General features: G+C 36.6%; 1 protein-coding gene across 2 annotated transcripts in view; it reads left to right on the top strand.

The window, feature by feature from the left end:
- Window positions 1-26,319, top strand: part of STIM2 (stromal interaction molecule 2) — a 177,950-nt gene extending 151,631 nt beyond the window's left edge. The window contains exons 7-13 of one of the 2 annotated variants that reach the window (XM_081244656.1): window positions 99-276; window positions 5,369-5,536; window positions 5,791-5,814; window positions 6,221-6,321; window positions 6,562-6,800; window positions 19,727-20,000; window positions 24,649-26,319. In XM_081244656.1, the coding sequence (XP_081100782.1) occupies window positions 99-276; window positions 5,369-5,536; window positions 5,791-5,814; window positions 6,221-6,321; window positions 6,562-6,800; window positions 19,727-20,000; window positions 24,649-25,126 (1,462 nt within the window). In that variant the 3' untranslated portion in view covers window positions 25,127-26,319. The remainder of the gene's footprint in view (window positions 1-98; window positions 277-5,368; window positions 5,537-5,790; window positions 5,815-6,220; window positions 6,322-6,561; window positions 6,801-19,726; window positions 20,001-24,648) is intronic. The other variant, XM_081244657.1, reaches the window with a different exon arrangement.
- Window positions 26,320-27,392: the final 1,073 nt, after the last annotated feature.

Here is a 27,392-nt window from a genome sequence, read left to right as displayed (position 1 = left end):
AACATGTATCCTATTGCTTGATACGCATTTATTCTTCATTAAGATAATGAAATTTTGGAAACTTTTATGAGGAATTTTCATTTTTATTGTTCTGTAAGGCTTGAAAAGGCACAGGAAGAAAACAGAAATGTTGCTGTAGAAAAGCAAAATCTAGAGCGCAAAATGATGGATGAAATCAATTACGCAAAGGAAGAGGCTTGTCGGCTGAGAGAGCTAAGGGAGGGAGCTGAATGTGAATTGAGTAGACGTCAGTATGCAGAGCAGGAATTGGAACAGGTATTTATGTTTTAAAAAAGTATTTGTGAGGATATTTGTATTGCTACCCTGAGGAGTTTTTTGGGTTTCATTCAATCTCCTACATTTAGTTCCATCATATACTCTTCCTTAGTTAATAAAAGAGTCATCTGTCTATATTGTTAGCATTGGTCAAAGTTCATATAGCAAAAAACAAAGTACCAACTAAGAAAAAGTTACCCTCATGTTCACTCATTCATGAAGTCCTATCCCATGCCATGTTAATAGTCTTGAGTGAATCTAAGTTGTTTATTTAACAACTGTAGTATATTTCAGTTTCTGACTGTAACCTAGTAAAGTATATCTACTGTTAAAGTTCTCTGCAAATGTTAAGAATCTCTATTAAACATCCATTTGAATCCTGTTAAATGGTTTTAGAACATAATCTGCTACAAATTGTGAAGTTGTTCAAAAGGTGTCCTTTTCACTATCTGCTTCTACTATGCATTTACTCAGGATGGAGTTCAGGCATTGCACAATCCTTCAGAAAAGGTGGGGAGGTCCTGGGAGAATTTAATTATAGGCAGAAGTATTAGTTTTATAATTCTGCTGTTAAAAATTACCACAAACTTAGGGGCTTAAAACAACACACATTTATTATCTTAGAGTTCCTGAAGTCAGAGTCTAAAATAGGTCTGCAGGGCTGCATTCCTTCTGGAGGCTCTAGGGGAGGATCTGTTTCCTTGCCTTTTCCAACTGCTAGAGGCTGCCTACATTTCTTGGCTCATGGCCCCTTCCTTCATCTTCAAAGCATGTCACTCCAGCCTCTGCTTCCATGGTCTCATCTCCTTCTTCTGACTTTGACCCTTTCTTTACTGATAAAGAAGTTGAGGAACAAAATGAGGACGAGAAAACTTGTTCAAGTTTAGAGAGTGACTAGGTTGTAAAGCAGGGCCAGGAACCTAGGTATTCTGCCTCCCACTTTGCTTTATGCACTGTTGTCTTCTCAATCAAGTGCTAAGTAAGAATTATGTAATGGATGAGTTTCAGTTTCAACTCATGAGGAAATGTTCAGGGTACATTACTAATTCCTTCAAGATTGTCTTTTGGTAGGAGTTGTCTGACTGAATGCAGCTATCTCTTTTGTTAACAGTTAACTGTTCTTTCTCTCATACCCCAGATATCTGTCTTTTGGGTCTTTTTACCTGTAAGGGGTTTGTTCTCTTAAGCTGACTCCTAGACCTATTTTGCAGTCTGGTCCTATTTACCTGACAGACCTTGTCTATATAGAATGTAGTAAAGAACCAGGGAGTTAACAAAAAAGGTGTAGCCAATTACCAAAAAAGGCATAGCCAAATTATACTGTGTCCAAGATTTAGATATTATGTCCTTCTCTCCTGTGAGAACTCTGTGCCTGTTCCCACCGAGACTTCAACTCTTGGTTGTTCCCAGTACTAAATAAACTAAAAAGCTTGTTAGCTGTTTTTCTGAACTTTGTAGATGAGAAAGAACAAATCAGAAAGCAATAGTGGGGATTCTTCTATAGAGACATAAACTGGTAGCAGTATTTTACAGGAAACTGCCTCACAGTGCGGGAAAAAGACACAATATAAAGAAGGACCCCAAAGTCAGAAATATTCTAGTCTTGGGTTTGGGGCATAGAGACCTTGCATACCTTAGTAGACCCTAAGATTACTATGATACTACGTCCCAGCACAAACGTAATAATCCTAATTAGATCCTGAGTCAGTAAGAGGTGGTTTAAAGGAGAGAACTGGGTATTTAAAAAAATTCTGTCCAACGTGATTACAGCAATAAGAAACACAGTTTTATGAGTGCTTACTCTGTGCCAGAACTTTATGCTGTGCACATCATTGCAAAATTTTAATCCTCACTATACATAGACATTATTCTCATTTACAGATGAGATGTGTACAGGATAAATAACTTGCCTTAGGTCACACAGCTATTATGTGGCAAAGGCAAGATTATGTGTGTTTTATTCCAAAGTCCATGTTTTCCCATACTGCTATTAAAAGCTTTGTTTATAAAAGTAAGTTTAACTGGGAAATTAATTTACATATAATGTCACATAATCCACAGTTCCACACAGTTTGAAGCATTACTGTATCTTGTCGAGTGGGTAATCATCTTCTCAAAGTTAGAAGGCAGGAAGATCTGGTACATATTTTGTATAATGTTATTTTCTGTTAAACAAAAGCTTTTGGGTGAATAATAGTACTGCTTTATATTTTGTGTGGTTTAAATACTTTTCACATAAATTATTTTGTTCTTAAAGTCTCAAGAAGCCTAAAGTTAGGGCAAGTCACAGTACCTCTGTTGTACATGCAGCAGTATGTCTGCAAAAGTAAAGAACTTGCTGAAGGAAACAGAGGTAATAAATCATAAAGTTGGTCCAGAAACCAGGTTTTCAGATATTTAGACTTTCTTCTGTGATGTCATGTTTTTACTTGTTGCTGTTTTATTCCTAAGACACAAAAATTATATAAATAATTATTGTATTTTTAAACAACTTAATAATTCATCATTTGTAAAACCTATTAATTACTCAATTTTCACTGCATCTATTTCCCTGTAAATAACAATGTTAATTTAGACTGAGGGTTGGAATTCAGATCAAGTGATAAACTTAAGAATAATGGCAGAGAAAATAGTTGCTTGTTATTGGAAGGTCAGAATTTCCAAAATTTTGAGACATTATTTGACAGTCAATCAAAGCATTGGTCAGCCTCAGTTTATACTAGAACTATATCAATTCTGTGTTAAATGTGTTTATTGCGCTTGTTTTGGGGAAATAAATTTATGGATATAAGGAAAATCTTTATGGTTAAAGAGAAAAACACAAGTGAATTTGTTCAGATTCTCTGTATACATCTTTGGCAATGAAAACTGTATAGAAATTTTAGCTTTAAAATCTTGTGAGGGCTTCCCTGGTGGCACAGTGGTTGAGAGTCCACCTGCCGATGCAGGGGACACGGGTTCGTGTCCCGGTCCGGGAAGATCCCACATGCCATGGAGCGGCTGGCCCCGTGAGCCATGGCCACTGAGCCTGCGTGTCCGGAGCCTGTGCTCCGCAACGGGAGAAGCCACAACAGTGAGAGGCCCACATACCGCAAAAAAAAAAAAAAAATCTTGTGAGAAGAAGGGCCTGTGACCTACACTTTGTAGTGTTATATACAACTCCATGTCACAGGACCTGAGCTCAAATTCTCTCTTGAGAGATAAGCAGGGACACCACACAGCTCTACCCACTGTCTTATTAAGCGCAGTATTGTCCTAAGCACATTGCACAGGGAGTCATGTCAGGCAAGTGTTGCTTACGATTTGTCTTAAGTGAGTAAGTCCTGTTTTACCCTTCCTGTTAATACCTGTATTTTTAATTGTTTACTTCCTGTCTGATGGTTTTAGGGTTTTAAAAAAAGTTTTTAGAAAACTTTTTAAAAGTTTTAGAGTTTAAAAAAATACCTTTCTACATTTTTTTTCCTGTAGTATCTGGCAGCTGTTCCTCTTTATCAGAAATTTGTGTCTAGTACTCTAATTTAGTTTATTCTGGCACATGATAAGGTTTATTTAAATAAATTGGGTTTGATCAGATCAAACGTTCTTCTGCACATTAGTTTAGGAATGAAGTTTTAGTTACTTTACTTAACTGTGGGGAAAATTAATTTGCGGTTATGGTACTCCAGAAGCAGGATGCTCCATAGTTCATTTGTCACTTTGTCTGAAGGTCTTGAGTGTGTGTATGTAATTTCATAAATTCCATCATGTATCTTTTTTTTTAAAGAAGATATTGGGGGTAGGAGTTTATTAATTAATTAATTTATTTTTGCTGTGTTGCTTATTCGTTTCTGTGTGAGGGCTTTCTCTAGTTGTGGCAAGCAGGGGCCACTCTTCATCGCAGTGCGCTGGCCTCTCACTGTTGCGGCCTCTCTTATCGTGGAGCACAGGCTCCAGACGTGCAGGCTCAGTAGTTGTGGCTCACGGGCCTAGTTGCTCCGCAGCATGTGGGATCCTCCCAGACCAAGGCTCGAACCCGTGTCCCCTTCATTAGCAGGCAGATTCTCAACCACTGCACCACCAGAGAAGCCCCATCATGTATCTTTATACATCCTTAACTTGAGCTCTTGCTAGTTTTTAAGTGAATCATTCCTACAGTGGATTGTCTCTTTATTCTGTGTCATTTTCTTAGTGAGACTTTCCTTAAGAGTTTTTTCCTTAGCATGTAATACTGCCTCATACACTAAGCATTTTAGTTTTCTGTTTATTGTCTGGCTCCCCTAAAGGGCGGCTAGAAGAAAAACTTCCACATTCTGACACTGAAGCTACTCATAGTTTCCCATGGAAAAATCAAGAAGACTCTCACTCAGAATCTGTTTTCTCGAAATTTACACTTGGTCTGCAAATGCTAATTTATCAACTTTTTGGTATGTGAGAAGTAGGAAAAAATTAAATAGAGGTGATAAAACAGACTATAATAATAGGCAGATATGCTCAAAACAATGAGAAATAACTGGCCATAAAGATGTCTGAAAAACTTTTTAAAAATGATATAATTACTTTAAAAAAATGAGTGTATAGTTAGGTAGCTACAGCAAGGTCTTTGGGGAACATTAGAAGGGGTAGTAGAACAGGTATTCACCCTATTTTGGATACTTCTTCATATCCTGTCCATAAACAAAAAAATACAAAAAATGTAATCCATTTCAGTTTGTACATGCCCTGGGTTTTTGTCTCTCAGTGAGTCTGGCTATTATAAAATATAAAAATGCAATATTGCAACCTAAGATATATGGAAGTTCCCTTTCACCCTCTGGCTTTACAAACTTGCTTAGTGAGTTTAAGAGGTACTTAAAAGCTTCAGCTTTAGTTTTAATGTTAGAAATATTGATTTAGACTGTGGTTTAAAAAGATGTTTACAAAGAGCATAATTCAAATTGCCTTTTCTCTTAATTTTGGTACTAAAAAATCTTAGTTTAAATATCTTAAAAAGAGAAGTTTCTCTTCCTCTCTCTAACCTCTACCACCTTCCTCTACCCCTCTTTCTCCCTCCCTCCCTCCCTCCCTCTCTCTCCTTCTCTCCCACTCCTCCTTTTCTTTCCTCCCTGCCTCCCAGGTTCGAATGGCTCTAAAAAAGGCTGAAAAAGAATTTGAACTCAGAAGCAGCTGGTCTGTTCCAGATGCACTTCAAAAATGGCTTCAACTGACACATGAAGTAGAAGTACAGTACTACAATATTAAAAGACAGAATGCTGAAATGCAGTTAGCTATTGCTAAGGATGAGGTACTCTATTATATTGCAAAACGTACTATGTCTCTAAAGGGATTAACCAGTTGGTATACAAAGATCTGAATAAAATTTTTAGTATCACAGATTATTTTCATGAATTGGAACTTATTGCATAGATTGACTCTCATAAAAGTGAAATTACTTTATTTAAGAGAAGTACATACCTTTCAGAATGACCTTAGTATCATTTAAAAATCATCCCTACTATCATTATCATAAATGTTTTATACAGAGCTTTTCTCCTCTAGGTTGCTGCTTCATATCTGATACAGGTTAGTAGTTACTAGAAATTAATGTCTGACTCTTAATAATTGTGTGAAATTATTGAGTCTTAATCTGATTTCTAGTGAAACAACAATAACAAAAAACTCAGTGCACTCACTAACACCTCCATGGCAGTAGGATATAGTTTATGTTATTCTCCTAGTTTGAAATAGAAGATTCAGGTCTTTCTGATCCATAGAAATAGGGGAAAAAATTCTCCAGAACAAAGTTTGGCTTAGGAAAGCATGCTTTCTCCCTCATTTGTTTTCTTTTTTGGAAAATAGGGCTATATCTTGGCTAATAAGTCCCCATTGATTTTATAATTATTAATATATTCAAAACAAAATAAACCTTATTAGTATATGTGTATTTTATCTGAAACCTAGCCTTATTTTTCTCTCTTTGGGTTTCTAGGCAGAGAAAATTAAAAAGAAGAGAAGCACAGTCTTTGGGACTCTGCACGTCGCACATAGCTCCTCCCTAGATGAGGTAGACCACAAAATTCTGGAAGCAAAGTAAGAATGTTACTGTCACTATCTATTTTTATTGCGTTGAAATGTGTAATTTATAGGCAATTTATGTTTTAACTTGTCATTTAATTAGGTACTATTATATCATTTATACTAATTCTGAAAAGGGGTAATTTCTTCTTGAAATTGGTTAATTGCCTTGGTCTGTTCATGTAGTTGACTTTTCTCAGTGCTGTATTAAAGACTCTTTGATGAAACAAGTAATTCCTATATTGGCTTTTCCAGGAAAGCTCTCTCTGAGTTGACAACTTGTTTACGAGAACGACTTTTTCGCTGGCAACAGATAGAGAAGATCTGTGGCTTTCAGATAGCCCATAACTCAGGACTCCCCAGCCTCACCTCTTCCCTTTATTCTGATCACAGCTGGGTGGTGATGCCCAGAGTCTCCATTCCACCCTATCCTATTGCTGGAGGAGTTGATGATTTAGATGAAGATACACCCCCAATAGTGTCACAGTTTCCCGGTAAGTGGTGAGTTCAAAAAAGAGAGTTGGTACAGTTTTAAAAGTAACTTTCTGCCATGCCTTTTATGAATCATTTGCTTTGAAATCTATGATAAAAATTGTGTTAATTCTTCCTTTTCTCTTTTTTCTTTTTGTTGATCATTGTGTTTACTGTTTGACATACTATATGAGCTGTGTGTGTTACATACATATATATATGTACACATATATAATAGCACATCATACATGCTAAGTCATTGTCTGAATGAAGTGCTGAGCTTTGAGGGAAAACATCCTTTCATATGGCAGCTTAATCTATAGTAGAAATTAAAAATTAGAGGAAGACCTTGGAAACCTGAGTTGCATTCCTAGCTCTGCCACTAACTAACCAACTGTGTGACTTTGAGCCAGTCGATTTATTTTAAATTGAGTTGCCTTCCCAGTAGGCATGTTTCATAGTATTTTGTTTTGCTTTTCCAATTCTGTCCTTTTATTGAAAGAGTATTATCCAGCTGTATTTAACTCATAAAGCACTAAATCCACTCACCTTGACACAAAATTAAATTGCGTTTATATTTAGAAAACATATTTTTTTGTTGCTAGAAAGTGGAGCTTCTCCCAAAGGTGTTTTTTTTTTTTTTTGGCGGTACTCGGGCCTCTCACTGTTGTGGCCTCTCCCGTTGCGGAGCACAGGCTCTGAACGCGCAGGCTCAGCGGCCATGGCTCATGGGCCCAGCCGCTCCATGGCATGTGGGATCTTCCCGGACCGGGGCATGAACCCGCGTCCCCTGCATCGGCAGGCAGACTCTCAACCACTGCGCCACCAGGGAAGCCCCCAAAGGTGGTTTTAACATGTACAGTTTTCATTATAATTGCTTTGTTATGCTGTATTATTTGAAGATGTTTACAGTGTAAAGAATACATTTTGGTAAGAAGGTGAAATTTTACTCTTTTAGATTTTATTAATAAATTGTAGAATTTATTAATAAATATTTGGAATTTTTGCAGTTATAGAGAGTTTAAATTTAAAGTGGTGTATTTCTTTTATTAGAAATCATTTGAAAAACTATTTATCCTTATCACTGCTTGCCTGATTCATTTCCCCAATCTTTGTAACCTTTTTGAAACAGTATAGCTAGAACAAGATTCCAAAGAATAGAGAGCAAAATTTAATCGTTAATCAGTTAAAAACTTACACAGAAATTTGAGTCCTTGAGACACAAATCATGATAAATGAGCATTTTGCAGTTTGAAATTTCTGTCCAATTGTTACAGCTTTCCTAAAGTTATAATTTAGAAAGGGTTCTAATGTTAAAACAGTTTTATGAAATAAAGCCCTAAGTTTACAAATAATTAATCAGTGACTATGTGCTTCTGTTCATTTCTGTGATTTTAATTATCTGGTTTAACGGCAGACAGATAATGCAAGCAGATTGGGGAGACACTAAACTCTTACAAGAGGAAGGGGGAGAGGACAGATTGTAAATGCAATGAATACTGGGAAGTATGTGACCTCAATCATTTCACTTGCCCCATGCTGCAAGATAGTGATGGTTGCAAAGTTTTATCTAGATATGGGCTAGCTCTGCTGTTTGGATACTGTCAACTTGCGTTTATTTGAATTATGTGCCCTTAAGCTTACCATATATGCAACACTGATTCATAAGTGTATGATTTTGTTTGAAAATGATAGCTTTTTAAAGTTGCAGTTCCTCCTTAGAAACCATAATTATTCGATATCAGAAGTGTGTGTATATGTATTCCCTAAAATTAACTAGTTTTTTCTTTACTTTTTTAAAGTACTTTTTGATTAGCAAGATATCCACATGTGCATTAAAACACTTATAACTAAATGTGGATAATTTTTTAGTGATTGTGATACACAGAGAAATTTGAACTTTTTAAAATTCAGTATGATGTTTTAGAAATGCTGAAGTTTATTATCTCTAAAAAATAACTTAAAAAAAAAAAAAATTTGGGCTTCCCTGGTGGCGCAGTGGTTGAGAGTCCGCCTGCCGATGCAGGGGACACGGGTTCGTGCCCCTATCCCGGAGGATCCCACATGCCGCGGAGCGGCTGGGCCCGCGAGCCATGGCCGCGGAGCCTGTGTGTCCGGAGCCTGTGCTCCGCAACGGGAGAGGCCACAGCAGTGAGAGGCCCGCGTACAGCAAAAAAAAAAAAACAAAAAAAAACAAAAAAAAACTTATGCCAAAGATTACACTTTGAGAGCTCTGTCTCCACCCAGTGGCACAAAAGTAATACTCCACTCTGTTTAGTTATAAAAGCATAATTTCTGGACCTGACAAATAAACTCTTGGCAGTAGTACTAGGGTCTAGGGTAGGATGAGGGCTTTTCATTATATACCCTTTTAAGCAGTTTTAAATCTGCACCATGGATATGTGTAAATTGTCTAAGAGTGAAGGAATGACAAGGAAGCCTGCCTGTGGTATGTTAAGAGTGAAGTAAAAGATTATAAAACCATATACAGAATAATATTGTCTATGTTTAATTATGTGTAAATAAAAAAGAGAAAATATTATCAAAGGTTAGCTCTATATGGGTTTTCCCAGTACCTTTATAGTATCTACTAAATATTCATAGTGGGATTGTGGTAGCAATTTATTTAAAATTTCTTATCTTAAAGCTCTTCAGATATGCTTAAAAATACTGAAAATAAATTGCTCATTTACTACAAAGATAAACAGATTTTAACGTTTTGCTTTATTCATCTTTCTTTTTCTCTGAAAAAGAAAAACACATCTCTTCCCCTTCCTACTAAAGTTGTATATCTTCTAAAGCCTGTTTTACTTGTATTACATGCAGCTATATCTATAAACAATAGATACAATTGTTGTTTGTTTAAAAATGTGCATAAATGTTATCAAACTGTGGGTATCATTTTGCAACTCTTTTTGGTCAAAAGTATGTTTTAGAAAATTTCCATGTTTATATACAGATAAATTCACTAAAACTGTTTAATATGAGTCAACCACAGTATATCTATTTATCTTTTGTAATAATAAACCACAGTTTATCCATTTTTCTACTGAGATAGGTTCTTTCTACTTTTTTGCCCTTGCAAACAATACTGAAATGAGCATCCTTATCTCTATCTCCTTGTTCCTAACTTTGAGAGTTTCTCTGGGTGGACACCTAGAAATGGATTGCTAAGTCATTGGGAAGGCACCTCTTATTAGTCATTGCCAAGTTGCTTTCAAAGTGGTTCTATCTGTTTACATACCCACTGTTTATAAGAATGTCTGTCTGCCTGTATCCTCACCATACTGGGAATGATCTGATTTATTTGTTTTGTAACTTGAATGCGTGTGATATGATACCTTAGTGTTATTAAAATTGTAATTTCTTTAAAGACTACTGAGGTTGAGTACCATTTCATATTTATTGGTGTTTGTCATTCAGATTTTTTCCTCTCTGAGTTGCTTGTTCCTGCTGTGGAATCTCTCTCCAAGATTCCTTACTTATCTGGAAGAATTTTTATTATTATTATTATTTTCTGGTTACTTGAGGGTTACAGATGTCTTTTCCTAGGCCTTGGCTTTTCTTTTTTACTGTGCTATGTTACTTATTTTCTTTTTTAATCAAATGGTTTTTTTTCAAAAAGAACATTTTTAATGACAACTTTACAAATCTGGTTTGTGTTTTTATGTCTTTTTCATAAGGCGATAGATGGTTGTTTGCTCTACTAAAAGTTTTTAACTTTCACTTTAATCCTTTAGTCTTTTAATCTACCTGGAAGTTATTTTTGTTCCTATTGTGAGGTTGGAATCTAAAGATATCTCTTGATGTATGGATAAACAGTTGTCCTAGTCTCATTCCTGCTCTATCCTTGCTGTTTTGTAATACAACTTCTCTCCATAGATACATAAATGCTTCCAGGCTCTCTATTTTTGTTCCATTGATCCCATTTTGCTTTAGTTGCTATATGTAGCTTTATAGTAAGTATTAATGTTTGATGGGTTTAAATCTTCCTCTATTAAATTCAGAATTGCTACTCTTGGCAAGTTACTCTTATGAATTTTAGGATCAGCTTACGAAACGCCATGAAAAGTTCCATGGGGCTTTTATTGGAATTTCTTTGAATTTAAAGATTAATTTTTAGCTTGTTTTTTTTTTTTTTTTTTTGTGGTATGCAGGCCTCTCACTGTTGTGGCCTCTCCCGTTGCGGAGCGCAGGCTCCGGATGTGCAGGCACAGCAGCCATGGCTCACGGGCCCAGCCGCTCCATGGCATGTGGGATCTTCCTGGACCGGGGCACGAACCTGTGTCCCCTTCATTGGCAGGCGGACTGTCAACCACTGCGCCACCAGGGAAGCCCTAGCTTGTTTTTTTTATAGTTACATGTGTTACCTTTCTTTAAAAAGTTATACTTCAAATTGCTTGTTGCTGATATGTAGGGAAAAGCTGTTGATTTTGGTATGCTGATTTTGTATATAGAAACATTGAATTTTTCTGTAAGAGTGTTTTGGATTTTTTTGTGTGGACAATAATAATGACTTCTTTCCCCCCTTTCCATTCCTTGTGCTTTTTTCCCAAGGCAATCTAAGACCTCCAGTAAAATGTTGAATAAAAGTGCGAAAGTGTTTGTGGACAAATAGTGATCTCCATTTCTAACTTTAAAGAGAATGCTTATTTCATCATGAAGTGTGTTTTTTTGTTTATTTGTTTTGTTTTTTGCTCTGTGTTTGATGGGTTACAGTTTTTTTTGGCCGAGCCACGAGACACGTAGGATCTTAGTTCTCCGACCAGGGATTGAACCCGCGCCCCCCTGTGTTGGGAGCACGGAGTCTTAACCGCTGGGCCGCCAGGGAAGTCCCTGATGGATTTTTTTTTTTTTTTTTTTTTTTTTTGCGGTACACGGGCCTCTCACTGTTGTGGCCTCTTCCGTTGCGGAGCACAGGCGCAGGCTCAGCGGCCATGGCTCACGGGCCCAGCCACTCCGCGGCATGTGGGATCTTCCCGGACCAGGGCACGAACCTGTGTCCCCTGCATCGGCAGGAGGACTCTTAACCCCTGCGCCACCAGGGAAACCCAAGACATTATTTTTTGTGTGTGTAGCTTTGTGGGAGGTACTCTCTCTGACTCTGAGCTTCCTTGTCTGTAAAATGTAACCTACCCTATGAGATTATTTTGTAATTTAAACTAAATAATATTTGTAAAACAATTAGAACATACCCTGGCCCATAATAATCCTCAATAAATGTTTTGAATTTTATTCTGTATTCTGAAATATTATAAGATACAGATGATTCTATGGAGATTTTGAAGAAATTGCCTATAGGCAGTTTGAGTTTGGTGTGTGTGTATGTTGGCAGGAGAGAAGGAGACAGATTTTTAAATTATTGATTCAGTTTCTTATAATGGTCATAAGTCTAGATTTGTTAAATTATATATTTCTAAAATATTGTTTGTTTTATCTGAGTTACAAAATTTGTGGCTTAAAGTTGTCCATAGTATTTTATATGATTTTAAAAATCTCACATCTTTAAATTTTCTTTTCATTTCTCCTCCTTGATTAATCTGGCATGATTTGTCTATTTTATTTCACTCCGTCATTCTTCAAAGAGCTAACTGTTGGTTTTGTTGATATTCTCCATTTAGTTCCGCTCTTATCTTTTATTTCCTTTATTGGAATTTGCTTCATTTGTTTGTTTTTAATATTTAGACACCTAGCTCATGAATTTTCAGTCCTCCTGTTTTCCTTAATATATGATTTTTATGGCTGTGAACTTCTCTCTAAGAATGACTTTAACTGAATCTACCTAAAATTTGGATACGTATAGTTTGATTATCATCTAGTTTTAAAATGTTTCCAACTTTTAATATGTCTCTTCCTTGAAATATGAATTATCTGGAAGTATATGTTTAAGTTTCCAAATGTAGTATGTTTGTTTTGTTGTTTATTTGGCCATTAGTTTTTAAAGAATATCTTTACTTATCAATTTCTAATTGTATTATGCTTAGAGAATAGCATCTATATAACATTTATTCTTTGGTATCTTCTGAGACTTGCTTCATGACCTAGTATTTATTTGATCGAATATTTAAAATTTTCCACACATATCTGAAAAGTACATTTTCTTAATTGTTAGTTATAGGATACTATATTGTTTGTTAAATCATGTATTAGTTATGAAAAATCTCTATATACCTACATTTTGGTCTACTTTTCTGTCAGTTGCAGAAAGAAGTTTGTTCAGATCTCTCACATTTATCAATTTCTTCTTATAATTCTGCTCATTTCTATTTTATATAGTTTAAACCAAGTTATTCGGTGAATACAAGTCCAGATGTATCTTTTTAAAAGACTAACTATTCTTCTATGATTATGCGGAGACTGCTTTACAGCTAACCGTACTTTTTGCCTTTAAGTTTGTATTATCTGATATTAAAATAGCTATAGGAGCTTTCTTTCGATTAATATTTGCCAATGTAACTTTTTCTTTAGTTAAATTTTTTTCCATCATCAGGCTCTAGATATGTCTGTATAAGAAATAGCAATAACTGTTACTAGTTTGCTTTCTATTTGAGGATCTCTGTTGCCAGCGAAGGCCAATTTAATCCAATTACATTTAATCTGCTTGCTGATCCGTTTGGATTTCTCTCTGGCATATTATTTTGTGGTTTCTCTTTTCTATACCTCTTTTCAGCTTCTCTGTCATTCTCCTAAAGGATCTTCAGATGCTTTAATTTTAGACACTACCCTCCACATCTTATATATTAACGTTGTCTAGTATTTTGTTTTGAATACCCTGCAAAAGTCATTTTTTATTGTTTTATTCAGTCATTGTTCAGAAAGACTTATGCGTTTCTCTGTTCATCATTGTATTTTGTTTTTTACTCTTTCCTTTTTTTTTTCTTCCTTTGAAAATATGTTCTTTGGTAAAAATTCTTTCAGCTAGCAACTGGGAGTGACAAATTCTCTGTCTTTGCCTGAAAATGTCTTTATTTTCACTCTCACTTGAGAATAATAGTTTAACTGGATATCAGATTCTAGATGAACAATTACTTTTCCCATAGTATTTTGAAAACATTTGTTGTTATTTTCAGGCCTCTTATTGTTACTGTTGAGAAGTTTTAGTAAGGCAGATTGTTCCAGTTTCCTTTTAGGTAACTTCTTGTTTCTCTCATCGCTTAGAAAATGTTTTCATTTTCTTTTGTTACACGTTTTTACTATAATATAATTAGGTGTACAATTTTTTCCCTGATACTTGGTATGCTTTTGAATCTGAAGATGATTATCTTTTTTCAATTACAGAAAAACTATTAGTTTTCTCTTTTAATATTGTTTTTCTTTTCTCTGTTCACTCCTGGAATCTTAGTTGTATAGAAATATAAGACTAATATTAGCCTATAATTATATGTTTGATCTTATTTTATCTTCCACATCTCTTAACCTTTCTTTTTATCTAATTGTGCTGCATTCGGAAAAATGTCCTTAGATCCGTCTTCGAGATTACTTGCTCTTTCTTCAGCTCCAATTTTGTTTAACCCATTCTTTGAATTTTTAATTTCAGTGACTGTTTTCATTTCTCTTAGTTCTCCTTGATTCTTCATAAAATCTACTTGTTTTTTAATGCCTTGTCCTTTTTTCAGTTTTCATTTTTATTTTATAATTTAATGCCCTTAAATATCTTATTTTTTAGTTTTATTTGATAATTGTATTATTTGATGTTCTTGATTGGTTATTGCAGCTGTTTCTTGAGTTTGCAGAGCAGATTGCCTTCTCCTGTTTTATAATGTTTTACTGAACTATCTTAAAGGAACTTCTTTTTTTCTTTCCTCCAGGGAAACACTTTGTGAGGAGTAGGAGTGCTCCTCAATATGATTTCTTTTGCTTCTGGCAGTAGTTTCAAGGGCTTCACCTACTCAGGACCATCTTTTTTTGTTGTTGTTAACCTTTTGGATTTGGGTTTCACAGACCCTTCTGGTAGTATAAACTTGAACTCCACGGTAATATGAGTTAGTTTATATTGAGTTTGAGTATTGAACACCCAGCATATTGAGTTTTTCATAAGAACCTTTTTAAATTCCTGTATCCAGAGAACATGCATTGAAGGAAGTTCCCTTGTTCATTGGTCAGATTTCTTTTCAGTACACCCTCCCACTGAGGAATGCAGCCATCTAGGCCCAGGCTTTTATCCAGAACACTCACAATTCCTATTCCTCACCTTCTGTGGGCTTAAGATGTCATTTATATCCCCAAATTAAAGGGCAAACCCTTAAATTACTGAGACCGAGAACCTCCCACAGCAGTTCCAACATCACTCATAGGCCTACTAGCTCTGACTTTTAGTCTTTGTATTTTGGCATCCGAGAATTTTCTCTTCTTCCTTGCAAACTCAGCTATGCATTTAAAACTATTGTTATATTTTATTCAACATATTGAAGTACTTGAGGCTATTTAAAGTGTGTGGTTGGAGGTTGGGAATGGTGGTCAGGTTATCTTTGACTGCCATATTGCTAGAACCAGAAGTCCCTATATTACTTATTATTTTTGGTTGTTGGTGGCGGGGGGACCCCCTTATTCAAAACCAAATTATATCTTCTTTGCCATAAGAAAATACAGTTTGCAAAATAGTGTCTTATTAAACTGTTATGCTTCTGTATGTAATTATTGATATTAGAATGAAAAAATCACCTCAAATAAATTTCTGTACAGTGAACTTCAGTGTTTTATTTAACTATTCTTATAAATCACAGGTAGGGATGGCTGTCGGCTTTCACTGAGAATTAATAATAGCCTGGAGATTTTATTAAACATGTTCACCTTTTGTATAGGAGAGATTGTTACAAGGTCAGAGTGAACTGCTTTTTAATCCTACATGAGTTTTATGGTGTTGGCAATATGTAAGAAGAAAATTTTTTGAAAGGATTGTAGAGTTGTAAACATTTTCTAGATGTGACCCATTTATAAGTCTCATCTTTATGTTATATTCTTCATTGGATTACTTAGAATTTTCCTCATATAAACTATTTACTTTGTTTTTAAACCTTCTTCATGCAGTATCTTTCCATCTTTGTGAGTAATACTCATTTTTCCAAGCAGGGAATCCTGATTCTTCTCAGCCCTTCTCATCACACCTAGTCATGGCTGAATGTGGCTACGTTTTACTGTGTATACCAAGTAACCAGTGATTGATGAGAAGGGCTGCATTATATGCTAAGAGTTGTAGAACTTAATCATCTGTGTCAGTCTGGACACATTCTTTTAGTATTTGTAGGATATTGTTTCTTCTTTCACAAAGTGAGAACATCAGACTAAAGATTTCCAGGGTTTCTTCCAGTTCTGTAATCTATGAATCATTATAACTAAGTAAGGGAAAATTCTAATGTTTGTCTACTAAATTATAAATAGTTTCATATTACATAGTTTGTGTTTGGAAGAAGCCTTGTACGGTATTTATGGAGGTAGTCAAATATTCTGAAAATATTCCCTTTAATTTTACCCATTTTCTTTTTTTTTTTTCCAGTCCATCAGGTTATTTCAGTGGCTGTTTCTGTTTGAATTGTTTGTTAATTCACTCAGTAAATACGTACTGTACATCTTTTTTTTAAATAAATTTATGTATTTTATTTTTGGCTGCATTGGGTCTTAGTTGCTGCGTGTGGGCTTTCTCTAGTTGTGGTGAGCGGGGGCTACTCTTTGTTGTGGTGCAGAGGCTTCTCATTACAGTGGCTTCTCTTATTGCAGAGCACGGGCTCTAGGTGCGCCGGCTTCAGTAGTTGTGGCTTGCGGGCTCTAGAGTGCAGGCTCAGTAGTTGTGGCACATGGGCTTAGTTGTTCCGCAGCTTGTGGGATCTTCCTGGGCCAGGGCTCGAACTTGTATCCCCTGCATTGGCAGGTGGATTCTTAACCACTGCGCCACCAGGGAAGTCCCTGTACATCTTCTTTTTGTCTGGCATTGTGCTAGTTGTGATGCAGTGTTGAACATGGTACACAGTTATTTCCTTCATGAAACATGCAGTCTAATGGAGGACAGACAAGAGCAATGCACTAAGTTATGTCATAGGGAAATACACTTTGGTGTTGCCATGTGAGCACAAGAGGGCAAACACTGACCTTAAATTTGGAGGGGTTGGGAAACTTCCTGGAGGAGCTGCTCTTTAAGTGAAATAGGAGGTCAAGGGAGAGATGAGATGAGGAAAGAAGGTGTGGAGCCAAGAGATACTCTGATACTTCTGGGAGCTGAGTGAGGTATATTGTTCCTAGTATTCCTATAACAGAGAAGAAGGACACTAGTTCCAAATTAGAGGCTAGATAAATAGGGCATTCTAAGCCATGTTAAGGAGTTTGACTTTATCCTAGTCCTAGAAGTAATGGGAGCAACTTAAGGGTTTTAACCAATAAAATGTCATATTCCTTTTCCATTTTAAAATGATCATGCAGGTTGCAGTATGGAGAATAAGTTAGAGGAGAAAGACCAGTTATTATTCTGGTGCAGTAGTCCAGCATAATACAGCAGTGGTTTGTTTAGGGGGAAGTGGAGAGATGTGAGAGATACCCAGGAGGTAGTACTGGAAACACTTTATGATCAATTAGATGTGGTTTATGATGGAGGAAGAAGAGTCAAGACTGTCTGCGTTTCCAATTCAGATAACTAGGTGAGTGGTGGTGTGTTTTTTTTTAACCAAGGTGTAAGGAACATAGAAGAAGGAGTGGGTTTGGGAGGAAAATGTTGAATTCAGTGTGGGTATCTGTGGAATACCCAAATGTCCAGTAGGCAGTTGATTGTGACGTTCTAAAGTTTAGGAAAAAGATTAAAAGCTGGAGTCGCAGATTTGGACTTCTATAGACTGCAAAGGGTAATTGAAGTAATGGGAGTGGATGAAATTTCTTGAGAAGAATAAGTGGAACAAGAATAACAAGGCCTAGAACAGAACTTCGGAGACAGACAATTAAGGGACAGTAAAGGAAGAGGTGAGAATGTGGTTGGAGAGGTCAAGGAAAGGATAAACTAATAATGTCATGTGCTGGTCCAATGTCAAGGAAGGATGGAGATACTCACTGAGTTTAGCAATGAGGAAGTTTATCATAACTTCGTTAATGATAGTTGCAGGGAAATTGTATGGAAGCACTTTACCATTTCTTTGATGAATGAGTGAAGATAAAGTAGTGTGGAAAGCAACTAGGTCATTTACATAAAAGGGAAGAGAGATGTCAGCTGAAAACAGTCTGAGGGTAGAGGAGGTTTTCTTGTTGCTCTTGTTTATCTGTTTGTTTTTCAGGTTTTTTCAATTTTTTTTTAATAAATTTATTTTATTTTATTTTTATTTTTGGCTGTGTTGGGTCTTCGTTGCTGCACGCGGGCTTTCTCTAGTTGCGGCGAGCAGGGGCTACTCTTCCTTGCGGTGCGTGTGCTTCTCATTGGGGTGGCTTCTCTCATTGTGGAGCACAGGCTCTAGGTATACAGGCTTCAGTATTTGCGGCACGCAGCCTCAGTAGTTGTGGCTCGCAGGCTGTAGAGCACAGGCTCAGTAGTTGTGGTGCACGGGCTTAGTTGCTCCGCAGCATGTGGGATCTTCCCGGACCAGGGCTCGAACCCGTGTCCCCTGCATTGGCAGGCAGATTCTTAACCACTGCACCACCAGGGAAGCCCCCTGTTCTTTCAACTTTTATTTTTAAGTGCTGATGGGAAATAGAAGGGGAGAAGATGAAAATAAAGGCAGCAAAAGGGATAAACAGTAGATAAGGTCCTTGAGTTTAGGGTAGAGAATGGGACAGATAGTGGAAGGAACAGAATGTGTGAACTAGAAAGGTAGGAATGTCAGAATCTAAATTATCCGATGTCTTAAGCTTATTATTTCAAAAATGAAGCAGTTCTGAACGATGGCAAGACCAAGGCATGAGAGTAGGTGGTGGAGTAGAGTAGAGGTGAATGTCTGGTGAGAAGAGATGAAAACCATGATTGGTTAAGGTGTTGATCTTACAGATGAGATGGCTCAAGCTGGTGAGAGGTTGGATGGACTGGTAAGAGAGAGACTAAGCAGGAAGTGACTAGTGAAGTGGAGATGAGAGGTTCACGTGGCGTAATAGTGTGAGTGTCAAAGGAACATGTTTTTATAAAGGGAGTGAGGGTTTACAACAATATTGGGGAGTGAGAAGGCCATCAGTCTGTTGTTCTGATGCTGCAGCATGTGAGGTATGAAGAGTGAACGGCTTCAGCTTGAGAACGGTATTCTTAGGAGAGCTATGTTTCCATTAAGGCAAAGAAATGAAGTGCCCATTCAATGAAGATTTAAGCACATAGGGGAAGTTTGTCTACTGTCTGCGTGGGTCTAGACTGAGACTGGGAGCAGAAACAAGGTAATCTAAGACTTCTGGTTAGTTCCACAATAGTCAGTGTTCAAAAAACAAGTTTTTATCTGACCTTTGCCTAAAAAATAGTGAGACTATATATACAGTATTTAAATGATCCTTGATTTAAAATTTCTCAAAGTTCAAACAAGTTGTGCTATATCAAGAGATATTTGTTGAAAAATCCAACCTGTTTTACTGAATAGTTTTCTCGTCTTTCAATGTTAAAATTCATTAAAATATTTGCAATAAAGTACAGATTCCTTATAAATATGCTTTATTGATTTTTAAATATAAAAATTTGTTATCTTGGGTAAATGTTTAAGCCTTTATGGTTAGTAATGTCAGATTTTATATTTAAAACCTCATGTGTTTATATGTTCACTTCTGTTTATTTTTTAGACCTGTTTTTATTTTTGTTACATTTTTTTTTACTTCTTAACTTTCCTGAGATGCAGCTTTATAGGTGATAGAGGATGGTAATAATTGTACAGTTACTTCAATAAAGGTAGATTCAATGGTGACAAAGGTAGATTAATCACATCAGTTCTCTTTGGTGTGTCTCTGTAGTGTGCATGAAAGGAGCATTGGATTTTATGAACGTTTTCATTTATTTCCACTTGGCTTTCAGGGACCATGGCTAAACCTGCTGGATCACTGGCCAGAAGCAGCAGCTTGTGTCGCTCCCGCCGCAGCATCGTTCCGTCCTCGCCGCAGTCTCAGCGAGCTCAGCTTCCTGCACATGCTCCTCACCCGTCACACCCTCGGCACCCCCACCATCCCCAGCACACACAGCACTCCTTGCCTTCCCCTGATCCAGATATCCTCTCAGTGTCAAGTTGCCCTGCTCTTTATCGAAATGAAGAGGAGGAGGAGGCCATTTACTTCTCTGCTGAAAAGCAATGGTATTGGCAATGAATGAAATACAGTATGTGTTGGGCTGGGTGGGTAGGAGTGGTATGTTGTGTTAATTTTCTACTGCTGCATAACAGGTTACAACAAACTTTAGTGGCTTCTAACAACACCCGTTTATTAGCTCTCAGTTCTGTATGCCAAAGTCCAAGCTTGGTGTGGCTAGGTTTTCTGCTCAGGGTCTCACAAATCTAAAATCAAAGTGTTGGCTGGGCTTTATTCTTATCTGGGGCTTGGGGACCTCATCAAAGCTCACTTGGTTGTGGCAGAATTCAATTCCTCGTGGTTACAGTACCAAGGTCCTGGTTTCCGTGCTTGCTCTCAGCTGGGGGCTGCTCTCAGATTCTAGAGGCTGCCCGCTCTCCCTTGCCATGTGTGGCCTCTATCTTCAAAGCCAGCAACAGAGAATTTCCCTTCTTTCAAATCCCTCCTTTGCTTTGAATCTCTGCCTTCCTTTATCTCTGATCTCTATACCCAAATTTAAAAGGCTTACCTGGATAATAATCTCTCTATATACTAAGATCGACTAGTTTGGGCCTTAATTACACCTGCAAAATCCCTTCATAGCAGCACCTATGTTAGTGTTTGATTAAATAACTAACTGGGAGAAGATGTGCGTACACCAGGGCTGGGAATTGGGGGACCATCTTAGAATTCTGAACTCCACAGACATAGGATATTTTGAGATATAACTGCTTAGAGGCTATTGCACACAATTGACTCAAGTCTCAGAATATATACTTGTCTAACGAACAGTTTCATATGTAAAATATAAAGGCAAGAGCTTAAATATACTTGAGCACAAGGAAACATTAAATATGACTGACTGAGATTTTAAAGTATTTGTTGCCAATTAATGATTTGTTCTGTTATGTGCTAGCAAGCAAGCAGTATCAGATGCAAAAGATTTAAGAAAATGTCAGGAACTTAAAGGAGGAAATTATATTATAACACTTTTTTTTTTTTTTCTATAAAGTAGTTATAGCAGCAGTGTATTCTAGTCCAATGAGACCGGTTGCTGTTGGGGATCTCTCTAAACCATATTCCTCTTTTGGAGCAGTACGGTATTAAGTGACAGAAAAACTGGTATTGGTTTCTGAGTTTGCCACTTAGTAGCCATGTGGCCATGAAGTCTTTACTGTTCTTGTAAGAAAAACAAAACCAGAAGGAATGGGCTGGACACTCGCCATAAGCCCTGGTGGCTCTCTGTCATGTGATTCTTCATACATAATTGTTTCATCTGCTAGTGAAAGTAAATTTTATGATTAGCAAGTGATCATTATAGCATATTCCTAAGGAGATAGGACAAGTTTTGTGTTGTCATTGCAACTGGAGAATCTGATGCAGCTTTGCTTGGTTAGTACTTTATGACCAGCTTTTTTGTCTAACCTTTGCAGTATATACTACAGTATAACTGTAGTCACCAGTAAGATGGCTTTACTGACAAAACTAATTTTGTGTTGCTTACGGAAATTAGTAGGAAAACTCCAGAGCTCTGCTGTCCAGTAGAATTTTTTGCACTGATGGAAATGTTCAGCCCTCATTTCAAAGAGCACTGTCAGAAATTCACAGCTAGCTCATAAATTTGAGAAGAATTTGGATTCAGACAACTTCCTTCTCTCCATTTTAGTCTTTTAAGTGTTGAACCACCAGAATCCTTACAAAATAATAATAATACAAACATTTACTATTTACCAATCTTTTATGTTCTATGCATCATTGCACGTACACTCTCATTTAGACCTTACCTTGAGTTAAGTCTTGTTATACGTGCATTAAACTTACATAAATTCAACTACACGTCACTGTGGGAAAAAAATAAAAGAAAAATGACATAAATGGTACATACAATTAAATTCAATATTCTGAAGAATATATGCTCCGGAAAAAATGGGAGATTTTAAGGTGTACTAGACCTGTATTCCAAGTCTGACTAGTTATGCAGAAGAAGCAACACTTCAGATTATTATTTGTTTTGGAATTAGGATATTAGAACTAGAAGTAGTATTAGAGATTAATCAAATACTCTTACCTAGACAAGAAAATTGAGATCTGGTTAAATTAAGTGATTTGCCCAAGATTGTACAGCTAATTAATGACAGGACCAGGATAGGAATCTAGGTCTCCTAAATTAGGTCAGTATTCTTTTCATGCATTATTTAGATTTTAGAAGTTAGTTTTTAAAATATTTTTAACCTAGTTTAGAATTTCACACACAAAGCAGCCAAACCACATAACAGAATAGAAAGTAAATTCATAAAATTTTGACTAGATCAGCTTCTGGCTCTGGAAGCTGAAGGAACAGTGAACAGCTCCAGGGAACAGTGATATATGCTGCTTGATTAATGGGCATCTACTCCAAAAAGAAGCCTTGCAGAAAAGTCCCTACCAGTGATTGATTTCTGAGTCATTTCTTCCTATCTGAACTGCCTCTTGCCCTCTGTTAGCACTATCCATTATCAATTGTAAGAGCATTTGAGGAATTATGCAGTACATGTAACTGTATAAAATGAAAGCATTATTTAAGTCTTTATTTGCCCAGGAGATTTTGTACCTTCTGAAAGCGTGTAGCATAATAAAGACAGTCTTCACATACATGTGTGAGTAAAGTTCATAGTAAAGACTAAATACATTTAGCAGTCTAATATATAACTGAAGTATGGTATTAACAAAATACATGTCAAAATCAATAAACATGCATATCATAATATGAATAATGATAGTAATCATAGGTCATCCAAGGTGAGAGAGCATTCAATTCATTTACTCTATAAATATGAATTTAGTCCTTGCTGTGTGCCGTGTACTTGCTAATAACTTGAGCTGCCAAGACAGATGAGACAAGGTCCTGGCCTAGTTCCAGCTGGTAGATTATGATCATATGTGTTCCTGCCTTTCTGTCTTCAGCTGTCTTCCTTCTCTCACCTTATTTCTTTCGCCAGTTACTTTTTACCTTGACTCTACTTTTCATTTCATAATCATTCCGTTCATAGAGTGAACACTGTTCATCTCAGGTATGGTACATTCAAAAATGAATAAATTGTTATCCCTATTCTTCAAAATTTTCCTCCCTCCCTCCCTTGCTTCCCCTCTTTCTTCTCTTATCTTTTCTTCCTTCTTTTTTTCCTTCCTCCCTCCATCCCTTTCTTTTCCCTCGCTCCCTCCCTCCTTCCTTTCTTCCTTCCCTCCCTCTTTCCGTTCCTCCTTCCCTCCCTCCCTCCCTCCCTTCCATACTTACTAAATATCCACTATGAGCTTGTCACTATTCCAGAGAATACAAAAGTTAATAAGACTTCCTGTCCTCATTGTCTCCTTTCTTCTGGGGAAACTGACTATAAATACGTTAATATAAAATATTTTAGGTAGTGATAAGTTCTGGGATGCTAAACAAAGACAGGTAAAAGGAAAGAGAATGCTGCTTTGGATAGGGTAGTTAGGAGAAGCATCTCTGGAGAGAGAGCATTTGAGTCATGTGGAGATGGAGGGGAAAAAAGATGAGGCAGAGGGAACAGCAAGTGCAACAGCCCTGAGGGAGTCGCAAGATTGGCATGTGGCAGGAACAAGGAAGAGGCAGAAAATGGTACATCGTGCAGCTGGAGGGATAGCCATGGACCTGACCATGCAGGGCTTTGTGGCCTTTGGCAAGGACTTTGGAGTTTAGCTAAGTGTGTGAGGAAGCGTTGGAAAGTTTTGAGCAAGAGATTATTGTGCTCTGATTGAGTTTTTACAAACCACTTTAAGGGCTGTGCAGAGAAGTAACTCAGAGGGAAGAACAAGAATGGAAGCAGGGAGACGAATTAGGAAGCTATTGCAATCATTGAGGTAACTGGTAGGGCAGGAAGAAGGAAGGTAGCAGTGGGACAGGAAGAAAAGGGTGGGTTTGAGGTATATTTTGAAGGAATAGCTGATAGCATTTACTGTATGTTGGCTTTGGGGTTGTAAACTTTATTTTTTCCAGTCCTCTTTATTTCTCTTGCCACTGTGGAAAAGAGGGAAAAATCACAAAGGAATAAACTTGTGATAATTTATTGAATGTCTACTTTAAAAAAATAGCTCAATATCATTACCTTTCACCTGCCATCCACTCCCCACCCTAGTGTATCTCACCTCTCTTCCCTTCTGTTTTAAACTTGGGAGAGCTTATATTTTAGCTAAGTATATTCTTTTCTTCCTTCCTTAGGAAGCTATATTTAATCAATTTAATGACTAAACAATAAAGGGAGAAGGTGGTGACTAAAATCCATCTTCTCAACTATATGTCAACTATGTGCTTTAGAAAGAAAAATTTTCAGTGTTGAAACAAAACAAGTAGCTGAAATGATAAAAACCTGTAAAATTTAAACATTTTCATTTCTCTGACAATTGAAGAAGGTGTAACTTTAAGTTATAATATTTTCTAGATTGGAAGGTATCATTATCATAGTTTATGTTAAAAATTAAACATTTTGATAAGTTATATTATTTAAAGTAGTAATTTTCTAATTTTGTTGAAATGTGTATAGAATCTTAACATCTCTCCCTTTAATATTTCGATAACTTAAACACTGGAAGATGTTTTGGTTAGAATTAGTTAGAATGTCTGCCAGTACCCTTAAGAAACATATTGATTTAAAATTTTACCTTTGCCTCTATCTCATCCAGGGAAGTGCCAGACACAGCTTCAGAATGTGACTCCTTAAATTCTTCCATTGGAAGGAAACAGTCTCCTCCTTCAAGCCTTGAGATATACCAAACATTGTCTCCTCGAAAAATATCAAGAGATGAGCTCTCTCTAGAGGATTCATCCAGAGGAGATTCGCCCATAGCTGCAGATATCTCCCGGGGTTCTCCTGATTGTGTAGGTCTGACAGAAACTAAGAGCATGATCTTCAGTCCTGCAAGCAAAGTGTACAATGGCATCTTGGAGAAATCCTGTAGCATGAACCAGCTTTCCAGTGGCATCCCGGTACCTAAACCTCGCCACACATCATGTTCCTCAGCTGGCAACGACAGCAAACCAGTTCAGGAAGCCCCAGGTGTTGCCAGGATAAGCAGCATCCCACATGACCTTTGCCATAATGGAGAGAAAAGCAAAAAGCCATCAAAAATTAAAAGCCTTTTTAAGAAGAAATCTAAGTGAACTGGCTGACTTGGTGGAATTTCATTCAAGTGGCATCTTTAAACTTTTATCTCCCATCCTTCACTCCTCTTTTTTTGTTTTAATTTTAGAAATGTAACTCCATTGGGGCTTTCCAGAGTGGATGCCATAATGGAATGTCCTTAAGAGCAACTGTCTACTGTCTGCTTATTTAAATGACTATATAATCAATTTGTCAAGCCAGTTATCACTGAAAAATCATTAAGAGATGAGACAGTTTACAGACATTTTTGCCTATTTATTTCTGCTTTGTTATTAGTGATATATATACAACATTTTGTTGAGAGCCACTATGGACTTAACAAGCTTTAATGGACTAGTAAGCCAGCATGGGCTTGCAAAAATTTCTTGTTTACCAGAGCATCTTCTTATCTTTCCACAGAGCTATTTACATCCTGGACTAAAATAACTTAAAAGGAGTAAAACTAATTGCACTACTGTTTCTCAGACTGGAAAAATCTCTCTGCAAGTGAAACTGTATAGAGTTTATAAAATGACTATGGATAGGGGACTGTTTTCACTTTTAGATCAAAATGGGTTTTTAAGTAGAACCTAGAGTTTCTAATTAACTTGATTTCTGGAAATGAAAACCCACGCTTTTATTATGGGAAGCTTCTTTAAATGCATTTAACATTATAAAGTTTCAAGTCCTGCTGTAAAGACCATGTTGTTTTGTTTTTCCCAGGGCTTTCACTGTGATTTTCTGCATTGCAGGCTGTATGATAAAATATAAATAATTTAAAGAGAGAGGCTCTTGATTCCTTACACAAAGTGGAAGAGTTAAAACTTGATTGAAGGACTTAAAACATTCACAAGCATATACTAAACTAGGGGGATGTGGGGATTCAGGCACTTGTTTACAGACTCAATAACTGCAAAGATTTATGGTTTGTGAAAAACTTGTACTGTGGAAAAGATAATAAATCGAAGACATTATTGTGTGGGACTGTGCTGATTTTTGTTGATAACACTCCACTAAGAACACTATATGTTTTTTGGAGAGCTGTGTAAGCTGTCTTCTTGCTTAACTGCAATGTAAGAAATAGTGATGTTTTGGAAGTAAGTTGTCAACAAATTTCTTTCTACTTTATATTGTTTGTCATATTTTTATGTAGTTTGAAATGTTTAAATGTTCTAATATCAAGATTAACAAATATAAATTTATGGTGCATTTAGATTGTATTGTATTTATAAAGGTTGGGGTTTGTTAAACTGATAGCTTATTATAAAGGTAACTTTTACTGTGAAGATTGTCACATGAGTAACAAAGTACATTAACATCTGGGGAGTTTCTGCTTAAACTGCTTCTTTTAAAAATTCAGTCAAAATGATCTGGTTAATGCAATGTGGATGGACATTTAGGTGAACAACTGATGCATATTAGCTAGAATGTTTTTTCAGCTTTGTGGCTGAAATATATAATGTCCAACTCAGTCCTGTTTAGATGAAAATGCTGATTGATAAACAATCAGCATTCAAGATTTGCTCCAAAGAAATACTTTACTAAGAATATGAACAGTTTCCCAAAGTTTCCTGTAAATTTTGTATACTTTAGTGCCGTTGTTAAAAACTGTTAAGGTCTTGAATATTTATATACGCAGATATTTATATATTTAATAGACAGTGCTTTGAGGTCAAAAATTGTTTGACTGAAATAAACATAGTGTTTTGGACTAATTATAAGGTAAGTTAACCTGAAAGGTCAAGAGTTGAGGAATACAGACCCTAAAGCTGTTTAGAAAGGGGAAAAATTGTGCATGAAGAATTGAAAAGCCCCCTGGAAAGTTTCTTCAGAGTGAAGGGAATACCTAATCTTCTTTCTCCTTCTTACAGTCAGCCAGGAGTTCTCCCCATTGAAAATTGCAAAAGGGATGAGAACCTTTTAGTTTGATGAATAGAGAAGGTAAAAGCCACAGAGCATGAAGGGCTGGGAGAAGGAGGATCTCTAGGAGTGCCCAGCAAGGCTTCCACTTGTTCAGGGTTAGAAGGGATCCTGGATCAGAACCACGTGGATGCTAGAACTTGTGGCTGGGAGTGGGAGAGGCTGGCCTAAGTAAAATGTGGGCTGTCTTAAGTCGGGGGATGCATTGTTTGTTCTAAATTTCACACAGTTATAAACAAATTCAACCAAGGGATACTTGCTGCCTTATGTTGCTTGTAATATTTACTTGCATTAGTACAATGCTCTGTATTTGTAAATTCAACAGAAAATAATTGAGTTTTGGAAAGCCACAATAATTTCTGTATC

The sequence above is a fragment of the Mesoplodon bidens genome (assembly GCF_964165515.1).
Source record: "Mesoplodon bidens genome assembly, chromosome: 1".
NCBI classification, from domain to species: Eukaryota; Metazoa; Chordata; class Mammalia; order Artiodactyla; family Ziphiidae; genus Mesoplodon; species Mesoplodon bidens.
Note: the sequence above shows the minus strand (reverse complement) of the source record. Positions and strands in the feature narration are given on the sequence as shown.